The sequence below is a fragment of the Sebastes umbrosus genome, chromosome 17 (genome assembly GCF_015220745.1).
Source record: "Sebastes umbrosus isolate fSebUmb1 chromosome 17, fSebUmb1.pri, whole genome shotgun sequence".
Taxonomy (NCBI): Eukaryota; Metazoa; Chordata; class Actinopteri; order Perciformes; family Sebastidae; genus Sebastes; species Sebastes umbrosus.
In genome coordinates this window covers 16,089,430-16,101,929 of record NC_051285.1, presented here as the reverse complement: position 1 = coordinate 16,101,929, position 12,500 = coordinate 16,089,430, and the positions used below count along the sequence as shown (strand labels likewise).

General features: G+C 39.5%; 1 protein-coding gene across 1 annotated transcript; it reads left to right on the top strand.

Moving 5' to 3' along the window:
* The first annotated feature begins 1,420 nt into the window (after positions 1–1,420).
* LOC119475279 (transmembrane protein 47-like) lies at positions 1,421–10,716 on the top strand. Its single transcript, XM_037747802.1, has 3 exons — positions 1,421–1,802; positions 6,730–6,870; positions 9,787–10,716. Exons 1-3 carry the CDS (start codon positions 1,586–1,588, stop codon positions 9,966–9,968), a joined length of 540 nt encoding a protein of 179 aa, XP_037603730.1. The 5' UTR covers positions 1,421–1,585; the 3' UTR covers positions 9,969–10,716.
* Positions 10,717–12,500: the final 1,784 nt, after the last annotated feature.

Sequence of the window (12,500 nt, the reverse complement as noted above, 5' to 3'; positions counted from 1 at the left end):
CTGACCCTCTGAAAAGATGCTGCTGCCTCCAAAGAGAGTAAACAAGTCTGGTTTCCTAAATAAACCAAGTCTGGCTTTCAAAATAAAAGCACAGAAACTGAGGTGTGGTTGAGCAGGACTGCTGTTCTGTACTGAGCACTAAGCACTGAGCCAATTACTGAGTCTCAAATAACAAATATATAAAATTATATGAATTGTAAGTGTATGTATTATCATGTGACTTTCTTCCCAGATGTTTTGTAGTCCTCTAAGGTTCAGCCAATATCCCCTCATAGTACCACACAAATCATGGCCGCCAAGTAAATTTGTGATTAGTTTTGAATAATTATTGATTTGTATAATGTTTAGTGGCTTATTCATTTGACCCATTCTTTTGTTACTCTTGTTTTGAATTTTATAATATTTAGAAACAGAAAGTGACTGCAACAAACAAAGTAAAATTAACTTGATTTTTGTGCATTCTTTTTATTATTGTTGTTGTTATTATTCATATTATTATTACTATTATTATTATTATTATTATTATTATTATTATTATTATTATTATTATTATTATAAGTAGTAGTGGTAGTAGTAGTAGTGTTATTATTATTATTATTATTAGTAGTAGTAGTAGTAGTAGTGGTAGTAGTAGTAGTGTTATTATTATTATTATTATTATTAGTAGTAGTAGTAGTAGTAGTAGTGGTAGTAGTAGTAGTGTTATTATTATTATTATTATTATTATTAGTAGTAGTAGTAGTAGTAGTGGTAGTAGTAGTAGTGTTATTATTATTATTATTAGTAGTAGTAGTAGTAGTAGTAGTGGTAGTAGTACTAGTAGTAGTAGTGGTAGTAGTAGTAGTAGTAGTAGCAGTAGTGGTAGTAGTAGTAGTGTTATTATTATTAATATTATTAGTAGTAGTAGTAAAAGTAGTAGTTGTAGTGGTAGTAGTAGTAGTAGTAGTAGTAGTAGTAGTAATGTTATTATTATTATCAATATTATTATTATTATTAGTAGTAGTACTAGTGTTATTATTATCATTATTATTATTAGTAGTAGTAGTAGTAGTAGTAGTAGTAGTAGTAATGTTATTATTATTATTATTATTATTATTATTACTATATATAATTTTTTTTGGGAGGGGGGGGCAGTCAGATAAGATAGATTTACATTACCATATTGTAGAATAATAGATTAATTAGCATAAGAACAGCAATAATAAAAATAATAATAATACTAAATTGATTGAGTCTCTAAAACATTCTATAATGCAAAAGAGTCAAGCTGGTACTTGACAATAATATTATGGAGGAGGATTGCCACAAGAATATATTTCTCGGATAATCTCAGAATTCATTTATCACGTGGCCCAAACAGAATTGCAATTATTTTGAAAACCCGATCCAACCGGATGTCTCCCGTTAAACTTTTCCAGCTGGACACACACACTCACATCCATGACACACACACACAAAGCAGTGAAGGCTATGGTTGGTGAGGACGCACGCGGACCTCCAGTGAGCTCGTTCTCCCACAGTGACTGACTGACCTGCAGCTGGGTGTGTGTGACTGTGTGTGTAAGTCTCTGGTAGTTCACAGAGGATGTCTGTGAACGAGGTATACGTGTTCCGGCCCTTCAAGCTCATCGCGTTGCTGTGCGTCTTCCTGGCGCTGTGCTTGGACGTGGTGGCTCTGCTGAGTCCATCCTGGGTCACCGCGGACCACTTCTCTCTGTCTCTGTGGGAGTCCTGCTCCCAGTCCGAGGCTCGCGATCCGACAGAGGAGGCTCAGTGGAGCTGCTTCTCCATCCTCACATCTGGTAGGAATCACTTTGTGGCTGCACCTTTTTGGTTGTTTATAACTTCCTGTCCTTGGAGTTGGGATGCTGTTATGTTGTTGGAATAACCAGATATTGTGGGAAAAGCTGCGATCTCAAGGTTGTAGTACTGTAAAGTACTTTTTTTGCCATTTATACAGTATAATGTACAATGCGTAATGCGCACAGTGGCGCCCCCAGAAATGTGTCCTAGGGGTGGCCAGATGGGGCCAATGGAAATCTTGGGGGGGCACAACAAAGCCAAAAGTCATAACTGAATTTCAGAAATTCTATTATGCTGTTGCACAGTATTAAAAGTCAATATGAGAGTTAAGGAATCGCATACTGATATACTTTCTTATATTACAGTTAAAGGGGATGTATGTACGTTTTTCTCCATGTATATCCGTGGAGTTTGTGTTGGAGTCTGAGTTGTGGTGGAGGCTGGTCATTTGTTGGTGTTAGCGGAATCCATTTCTAACCAAACGTTAGGCACTCGCGAGCGTGCATGGCGTCACATTCGTTGAATTTTACAGAAAAATAATTCCCGCATTCTTCACATTAAAAGCAATCAACAGGCTGATAGAGGAAACCCAGAAAGTTGCATTTTTTAGGTTAAGTTACAACCTGTTCACTAATTGTCAATAAAAAGGATTAAAACACATTTATAAGTTTAAAAACGTACATACAGTTCCTTTAATGTTGCTAATTATCTGACAATCAAGTTTAAAAACACCACACAGAGGCATCCAATTTTTGTTCAATACAGCTTTATTCGGCTGTTATTGCTGTCTTTTTTAATACAGAATTAATACATTATATATGTCCAAAAATTCAGCAAAAACATATTTATGGACAACAATATACATTTAACTATTCACAACCTATACATATCCCTACTTTAATAGGCTATGTCAGTGCAGCTTAATTCACCTGTTGCTGTGTCTTTTTGTAAACAAATGTTATAGGCTATGTCAAAACATGAAAAAACAATACAAAAAACATTATCATGGACTGGTAATTGTGCCATATGTAGTGACTCTGAATGGTTTTAAACTCAGTGGCCTGTTATTATTGCTACACTAAGGCTGCACATCCTATGTTTGACAATAACAAAGAGGAATGTTTGTTGAACTGTACGAGCAGACCGGCAGCTCCGGCCACCATCTCCCAGGAAGACTTTGTTTTAGTTGGCTTGTTGTTCTCTGTGCAGCAGATGAGGCATTCAGAGTCTCTTGTGCTGCTGGAACGTTTATTTCCTCTGTTCATACCAGAGCAGTGACGTGGTGTCAACACACATTGTGATACTCGGCTCCGCCAGAAAGGTTTGACTAATCCATGAGCAAGCAGATGTTGTATTTGGAACAACTATAATATTTTATATTATACCATATATGGTATGCTCGTGAGTCAGTTGTTTAATAGAGAAGGACTACTATACAATTACTCCGAATTTCTCGCCAGGTACAATATATCAATAACCCCAAAATAATTTTCTATAGTTTTTGATGCTATCCCATTTGGTATGTACATGTTATATAAGAATGTTGACCACTCTGACCCAATTCAATCTCCATTAGGTAAAGTTTGTTTGAATTGTTTGAACTCTAGAATCAGGGCCTTGTTTCAGTACAACATGGTTTCTATTCCAGCAGCATGATTTTACTGGAGTAATTTTGTTAGTGACTGGAAGAAAGTTTGGTCCTTATCTAACAAATAAGGTAAAAGAGGTGTCATTTAAAGTTGAAGTATAGGCGAGATTGGAGCAAATATGATTAAAAAAAGTTATTTCTATAAAACGGTCGCTATATCGCGACAGTAGTACATGAAACAGGTAACCTGAAAAAAATCATATGCCTCTGTGTCCTCCGGTGCTCCTAACAACATCTGCAAGATTTCACAGACCAGAGGAAAACAAGCAGTAAGAGCTGATTTGAGGTCCGCTATCCATCTGCTGTCTATGAAAGCCGGCTGTCAATCACTCGTGAACACCAACCAAACGGTCAAACTAGGCAGCGCTGATCAAATATGAATCAATATTATGTTACGTTAATACACAACCAATAGGAATGGTCTCTCAATGAAATGACCTGTGATTGGTCGAAGTCTCCCATCACGGGCTAGATTTTTTTAAAGCCTGAAAACAGAGCCATGATGAGGTGCAGAAGTCTAGTTTTCTCTCAGAACACTTGAATTACAATTATGCTGAAAGGTTATTATGGAATTTTTGCCCAATGATGCCAAAAATATACTGCCTACTGCCACTTTAAATTGATCCATAGATTCTATCCAGTGAAACATTTCTCACAAAAGAAAAGACATAGATGTAAATTGTCCTGTAAATTTAAATATGAGCAGTGGAAAGATGTTAACAATTTTATACTTGACAACATTTTCTCAGATTTTGCACTTTACTTGTTTGTTATTACTGTGTTTTCAGTGATATTATTAATAGTAAATCAATTAACAAAGCTGGTGAATCAGATATGAGTGACATTGATGCTTTAACACTATTTCTAGGTCAATTCAGTGTCCATGTTTAGGATAAGAAATTACAGAAAACTGAACACACGCATGTTGAAACATTAAAGAGTTAAGCCACTCCATCCACCAGAAGGCTTTGAGTGGGTTTGAAGAGACACGTTCAGCATCTTCCCCATCATCATCATCATCCACCTCACCAGGCCCGGACCCACCAGGTTGCCTTTTGTCACGCAAAGAAGCCACATGACAGGAGTGTTTATGCCTCCAACCCCCTTCCTTTCCCCACCAGGGGAGGAAATCCTCATTAAATGTACCAGATTTACCAGCATTTATCATCTGGTGGCTGGTACAATAGGCTGGCTTGTAGTTAGTAGCTTTGTCTCTATTAAACATACAGTAGCTGACTGAAAAATATTTTAGATTTCATTCATTTTAAGAGGCCTGAGTGACACAAACATGCACAGCTCTGAGGAGGGTGAACAGCTTCAGGGTGACTGACCGCTCTCTGATGTTGTGGAATGTGTCGGGGTGAATAGGAGGCGGGTTTGTTGCTTTGAGTGTGTGCAGGGCTCATTAAAGCAACAGTGGAGGGGCGTGTTGAGGTTAAAGTGGCAGTTCACCCAAAAGGCAAAGCAGATTTATTAGGTACACGTTCTCATCCCAAGATTCTTGAATTTCAGTCTATCCTTGGAGTGACGCAATCGGGCGGACGCGATTCAGTGCAGAATCAATTTCAAGCAACTAAAACAATGCAAATGAAAACAGTGTTATGACTTGCAGCATCAGTGAGTGTTTTGAGTGCACTGTTTAATATTCTTTGAAGAGAAGGTGTTTATTTTTAGACTAAACCAGAATTTTAACCACATAATGGACCAAAGATGTTAGGAAAAAAAATGTTTCCTGAAGGTTGAATCAAATCGAGTTCAGATGTGTTATTGGGGGGAAAGTTCCTTTTTACCATCCTGAAGTCAATCTGGAGCTTTGAGAGAGAGAGAGAGAGAGAGATACACCCAGCGAAGATTGTTCATCAAATGCAAATTCTCCTTTTGAGTCGAGTCTTCTGAGGTTAGGCCTTCAAGGAACATTCAGGGACATCAAAGACGGAATGTACAATGCAGACAGGAATGGAAAAGAAAAATGTCTGAATACATTTCTGGTTTCAGACTCCGCATCAATGCTTTACTGACTAGAGAGTTAAGCTCAGTTCAGAAAAGCTTATAAAATGTGCCGTTTTAACAACGTAGAGTTTGTAGGTCTTTCCGGGGAAGAATCTTTTGACGCAGAGGAAGCGATGAGCTTTACTTTTCCACCAGGGACGACTGGAGTTTGTTTGGAATAAACAGAATAAATGTGCTGTTAAAAGGGCCACCATGGCTGACCCGACATGGAAAAGGCTGGCAGCCACGAGCACAAACTCCAAGGAGATTGAACACACTGCAGTGCAAAAACACCACAGTCATGATTACTTAGCCGAGAGAATTTCGCCAAAATAGACAAAAAGAAATCTTCCTAACTTCCTAACAGGTGCATACTTGTATTTTGGGTTTCTACTAGAATATGTTTACATGCATTAATGCTTAAAAAACACTTTATTTTTCTCATACCGGCTGTGCTGCAGCACCTCTTTTCACCCTCTGTCTGAAACACTCTGTTTGAGCTCTTGCTCCCCCCTCCCTATCAGAGCACAGTCTGCTCTGATTGGTCAGCTGGCCCACTCTGTTGTGATTGGTCAACCGAACCAAACTCCTCGGACTCCGCTCCAGCTCCGCTCTAACTAGCTTTGTTTTTAGAGCGTGCCAAACTAGCCGCTAGGCAGGTATTATGCAAATGTGTTACTTGGTGACATCACCGCGTTACGGAAGAAAAGGCGGGACTTCAAGGTGTTTCAGGCAGTTGAGGAGCAGAGTGGGGGAGAGTAACTCCCTTTGGCGTGGACTTTGGGCTTTGTAACTTTAACATGCACAAAAAAACGATATAACATGCTAAAGGAAAGTAAAAAACAAAAAAACATAATAGGTCCTCCTTTAATTTTCATATAAAAATCAGTAGAAATATTATGGATGATGGAGATAGACGAGCATTAGACAACGTACTACAAATTACTGTGAGAGAGTAAATACCAACTTGCACTGAAACGCAGCAATGTATGAGTGAGAGTATTATCTTCATCTACATGTTATCAGCTGTTGATAAGAATAATTTCTTCAAGTTTGAAATACAAACATGCATCTCATATAATTACTTGTAATAACATGCTGATTTAGTGTGTTTAATCTGACTACCGACTGAGTTAGTCAGGTTCCTGTCTCTCGTGCAGGTCTGTTCTGCGCCACTCGCTTCACTCTGTGGGATTAGCTCTTGTTTTGTGTTTGTCAACACAGCGGTTCAATTCATTGAATCGAGCTTTTGTCGCTGCACTCTAACCTGCGTGCATCTCGTCCCGCAGACTGGCAGATTGCCACTCTGGTGCTTCTGGTGGCCGGTGCCGTGGCAACTCTCCTGGCCTTTCTGGTGGCCCTGATTTCCCTCTGCCGGGGGACACAGAGACGGCACTACCGCACCGTGGCTGTGTTCCTCTTCACTGCAGGTACGTCTTTCCTCTTCTTTTCTATTACTACCACCAAACTTCTTAAATCATTTGCACTTTTTTTCCCTTACATGAATGTTTATCCAATGTTCCAACACATCATGCACATTTGGAAACAGAAAGACGGCACATATACGTTCACCGCGACCACAGTAATTTCCATATAGACAGGGTTTTTTTGTTTTTAAATAGAAGGGCGCAGAAGGAAAGAAGCAGCTGAATGAAGCTTGTTTGGTTGAGCTCATTCTTTCTGTGGTGTGGAGTCTGGGGAGCTGCCGGATCATGAGCCAAGAAAAAGCAGCCGCAGAATTTGCAGACTTACCAACGAAATGAAGTCACTGAGGGAAAAAAAAAGCCACCACAGACTCCTCACCCAGCACGGCCTCATAGTTGGGCTGCACTTCTCCTGCATGCTTTGTGAGAAGGTCCTTTGGGTGAAGCCACATTTTGACACTGGTGAGGGAGGATCTATTTATGAGACATATAATTAAAACCAAAGCAGTCACATTGTTCCGTGTACTGTGCAGGCGTTGCAATAAGTGACTCATAGCCTGTGCTTACATTACTTTAACAACAGCGATTAAAGACTGACCACTTATCGCAGGCCCAGTTCCAGTTTTGAAAAATAAAACTGGATTATATAAGAAACAGACATCCTGTCCATGCATCACAAATAACCCCACTTTTCTTGCAGTTAAATTATTTACAAACTTAAAGAAATAGTTTGACATTTTGGGAAATCCAAACACTTCAATTTGCTTTCTTTGTGAGAGTTTCTGTAGATGAGAAGATTGCTACCACTCTCATATCTGTGGTACCAATCTTCTTGTCTAACTCTCTGCAAGAAAGTCACAAGCATGTTTTCCCAAATGTCAAACTATTTCTTTAACATTTGTCTGATATGTAATAATATCCGTCTCAACCCCAGATTCCCTGCGTTGTGTTCATTGTTTCAAACCCATGGGGTGTGCAAAGATATTAAGTTTATTTCAAAATCCGCTAAGGTTTCTGTCGGTACCAAATATGTCAATATGAAGAGTATATATTTCTGCAAAAATCGGCATAAAATAATGCACAAAACACCTATTATTTTCCATTTGATGTGTCGGTGTGGCCCATTTCATAGATTAGACTGAATGACTGGAACATAATGTTGACAAACGGTGCGGAAAAATGTTTAATCTAAGTTTGAATGGGGATTTTGGTCTTGTTCTGTCTCTGAAACCATCAGTCACAAAGGACCAGTGTGTGCAGTTGACTTAATGGCTGTTCCTTTGACTGTGAGCCATTTACTGAAAAGCGTGGGAAGGCGGTGTTATCCTTTCCTGTGTGTAATTGCTTTAAGAGCCTTGCGAGAAAGGTCTCCTTACAGCAGAGCAACAGCAGCAGCAGCAGAGGGGTTGGACTCTGTTAAATGCCCCTTGGCAGGACCGTGGCTGTGTGGTATTTATTTTCTGTCCAGAAATATGACCTCAGCGGGCTGCGAGCTCAGTCTGGGCTCCATCAACACCACCACATTCTTTAGCTGCCGTCGTGCCTCCCGCACGCCCCACTGCTCCGTCCTGTAGGAAGGAAAGGCGGAGTCATAGTCGAGTCCCTTCCTCAAGAGTCACCTGGCATGCCCGAAAGGGAACTGAGGTAGCTGGTGTGAGCTTAGACCACAGTACGCCTTTGATCGCACACATGCCGGTACCCCCACAATGACGCATTCATGGTCCTGAATGAATTAAAGGGAAAATGTCTCACAATGATGGAGGCATTAAAGTCATTTTCCTTCAGTGATGTCAAAGCCAAAAGAATAATGACGATTGTTAGGAAATGCTCAGGCATTTGGGGTGCCAAAATGTGCTGTTTAAATCAGTCAGGGGAAAAAGACAGGCCACTTCAGAAGAGCAAGAAACCCACAAGGAGGAGTGTCATATAAAGATGTTTCTCTTGATGTTTCTTTTATGGAGATGTCAGACTGGATGAGAAATAGATCTTACAGTAAATCTATTTATTACATTTCATAGTCCTTGTTTGAAAAGGGCTATTACAATTAAATGATTATTAAATGCTCATCATAGCTAAATATATTTTACTATTGTTTGTCAGACAACTAGTTGTTTTATTAGCATTACATGAATCAAGAGTAATAAATCAATCAATTTACTCCTCAAATCTCTCTATACTGTTATGTAATTAAATAGCTCTGATTAGTGTTTTTCATCATACCATTTATTTAGAGGTGTAGTAAAGTAATAAAGGTTTGGTACTGAGGCGTCACACTAAATGTAAATAGCACAAGGCTCAAATTATGTTAAGCCTGTTTTGACATATTCCTGTTTTAATTCATAGGCTCTTAAAAACACTTAAAATTTTCACTGTTATTCCTGTAATAGAAAATCTACCCTTTATCCTTCAGCCTCTTTTTAAAACCAGCTGCAGTCACATTTCTGCCTTTGCGGCTGCGTCAGATCTGTGTTTTTACACAAGCAAGGCCACTAACGTTGTATAGTTTTTACATGAATGGTGCATTTTTATGGACTAAATGGAATTGCTGAAAGCACAAACTTACTCCTTGTTAAGGTGCGAAATGAGGAATGTCTGAAGAAATACAATAGATAGATTGAAAGAGGGATTAATCTTGAAAAGAGTGATTCAATTCAGAGTTGGACAAAAGCAATGAAGAAGCTGACAAGAAGAAAATACATTTTAACAAATAAAATACCGATATGAAGAGGAACAAAAAGAGGAAATATTTGCAGTAGCAGCACCAGGATGAGGAGTAAAACAGGATAAATAAACGTTACAATTATGAGAGGTGCAGAGCGCACACAAGTGCAATAAAACATCAGGTAAAAGTAGATCCTGCAGTGTTTTCTGTTATAGACATGCTGTAAAATCTAATGTTTGAATCTCTTTTTGTGGTTCTAGTGGTTCTGCAGGCCTGCGCTCTGGTTCTCTACCCGATCAAGTTCATCGACGGAACGGTTCTTCAGACCTATCACGAGTTCAACTGGGGCTACGGGCTCGGCTGGGGCGCCACCATCTTCATGTTGGGCGGAGGGATCCTCTTCTGCCTGCGGACGGATGTATACGAGGACACCATGTACTGAGTCCTTTTATCAACCCCCCCCCACCCGCCACTGGAAACACACACATAAACACACACACACACACAGAGTTCCCATACAGGAGGTGTGCTACTTTTCTCCACTCTGCACACAGCTAATGTGAGCACAGACCCCGTCTCTCTCTTTCTCTTGCTCTCTCTGGTATTTTTAGACAGGTTGTAAAGGCCTAATTTAGGCCAGGACTGAACGAATGAACAGGACCCCCGCCTCCCCTCCTCCCACGCAGGTCCCTCGGCCCTGTCGGTATCAGGGATGAGGTGGCAGCGCTAAAGCACAGAGAGCTTTCTGGACAGGCACGAGCCTCCGATGCTGGACGTTTCCACCGCACGTTGACCTGGATCTCTATTGTTAGAGAAGCGGCACAGTAGATCCTATAAGCACAGACCTGAATGTGCAGTGACTGAACATTTTAAAGGGACTGACGTATCTCCACATTTCCTTTTTTATTCTTTTTGTAGCATTTCATGAAGCTTTTTGTTAATGTATTTATGGCATCCACTTTATAAATATTGGAAACTTCCCCCTCCTTGTGTTCTATATGAAACATATCTAGTAACGCTAAGCCTTCTGATATTAGAAGTGTAAATTAAACCGCTCTGATATATGCTAGAGCTTTCGAGTGTTTATAGGTTGTTTGCAAACTCACACTAGTTTGTTTCAAATGTAAATGTGTACAAAGTATTTCTACATGAAGGGAAATCCAGAATAAACAATTGTAGTTTTGGGAGTATTAGGAGTGTGAATTTATGTTGTTCACAAAGTGACCCCTGACTGAATATTAAGAGAGGGTGAGCATCAGGAGTGTCTTTTTTTAACCAAACAGCAATGAGACAAAAATGTGAAACACTTTCATTATCCAAAACACATTCCTCAGAGGAAGCCAACCCAGGCTATTTAAAGAGATATCCCCAGGTTGCAAGTTCACAGCTAGTTGATGTGTGAAAACACAACACATTGCATAATGAGCAACAATTTATTGCAGACCTCAAGACACATTTTTTGCAGTTAAACTTTACAACTTCCTAGGAGATGATGTGTGCATTTCATGTAATTATCTGGGACATTTTTTACAGTGCTGCCACATTATTTGCTTGTCATGGATAGATCGCAGGTTGAAATTCAAATTGAAGCTACCTTTTAGTTTGCACATTATAGCTGTAGGTAGTTTATTCATGTTTTTGTCCAAGATCTTTTTTATTTTTGTGTGAAACAGAAGGCACTGCCACATCTGAGCAGCCTGGTGTGAAGTTTCCCTGTTCTCACTTTCTTCCCCCCCCTCCAGAGTTAAAAATACAACAGCTGAATAAATAATCCCTGGAAAGGGGGACGTCCGTAAATAAACAATTTACCCAGCTGCAGCAGTGTGAAAACTCCCCAGCTGTGGACAATATTCCCAACCGAATCAACAGCTCCAAGGGGAGAAAATACCCGAATTACTGTGCCATGTGAACCTGATACTCGACTCCTGTGAATGGTGTAATGTGGTGTGTTGAGAGTGAGAGGTGACAGTGGTTGTCTTATAATAGCGGTGACCTCTCGGGAATCTCTCAAATGTGACTCACGTGTTAAAGGTGACGTGGTTACATGACCTGCTGGCGGAGAGGGCACCCATCATACAGTTTCTAAAGCGTGACACTGACGTGATCGCGTTACTTTCCGGTCCCTCACACACATGTAAAGCATGTTAGTTAAACATTATTGGAGAAAAACAAAGATGATTTGACAGTGAGGGGACACTTTGAACAAGTATAACATTGACTCAGGATATTAAAAAAAACATTTATTTGTCTGTAGAAGAATATTTTAAACCTTTAAGGACACACTAACAGCCACAGTATATTCACATAATATGCCAATGTCTTTCCCAGAGCAGGTTTTCTTTGCTCTTATTTGGCAGAAGAGGGTTTTATATAATTCATTCACAAGTTTTGGTGTGTTGTAAAGGTCAAAGGTCTCAGCACTCCACCCGCACAGTTACTGCTATTCTTGCATTACATGCCACTGCATATTAAAGAGCAATATGAACTTTAACAAAATATCTCACCAAAGACATTGTTCAAAGGCAGTAAATCTATGTGCCAGCTGCTCATTTCCTCTGTGATCTTGTTCTGTTTACTAGCCTCCACCATGAGCACCATGTTTGACCACACCCACACCATTAACTCCAACGTCTTCTTTCACCTTGTGGTCAAACGTGATGTATCTCTGGTGTTGTGAGAGCCATCAAAATCAGTTTTTTTTTTTAGGTGACTCTTACTCTATGCTCTATGAAAATGAAGAAGTGGAACAGAGGGAGAAAAATATATATGTTTCATATGAATCATTTAGTTTTTGTTTGTTGTTTCCAAAAATGTATATCATAAAGTAATTACTCATTTTTAAATAAATTACATTTTTAAAACTGATTTTTTTTTTAGAATAATTCTGCATCTCTGCAGCTGCAGCAACATGCTCTCATCTCCGAATACTTTGGACATAACCACAGCATTTCCCACCGCTGCAGAGGATCAGCAC

Coding starts and splice junctions, on each gene's coding strand:
- LOC119475279 (XM_037747802.1), top strand. CDS start 1,586: ATGTCTGTGAACGAGGTATACGTGTTCCGGCCCTTCAAGCTCATCGCG. Junction 1,803..6,729: donor CTTCTCCATCCTCACATCTG/GTAGGAATCACT, acceptor CTCGTCCCGCAG/ACTGGCAGATTGCCACTCTG. Junction 6,871..9,786: donor TGTGTTCCTCTTCACTGCAG/GTACGTCTTTCC, acceptor TTGTGGTTCTAG/TGGTTCTGCAGGCCTGCGCT.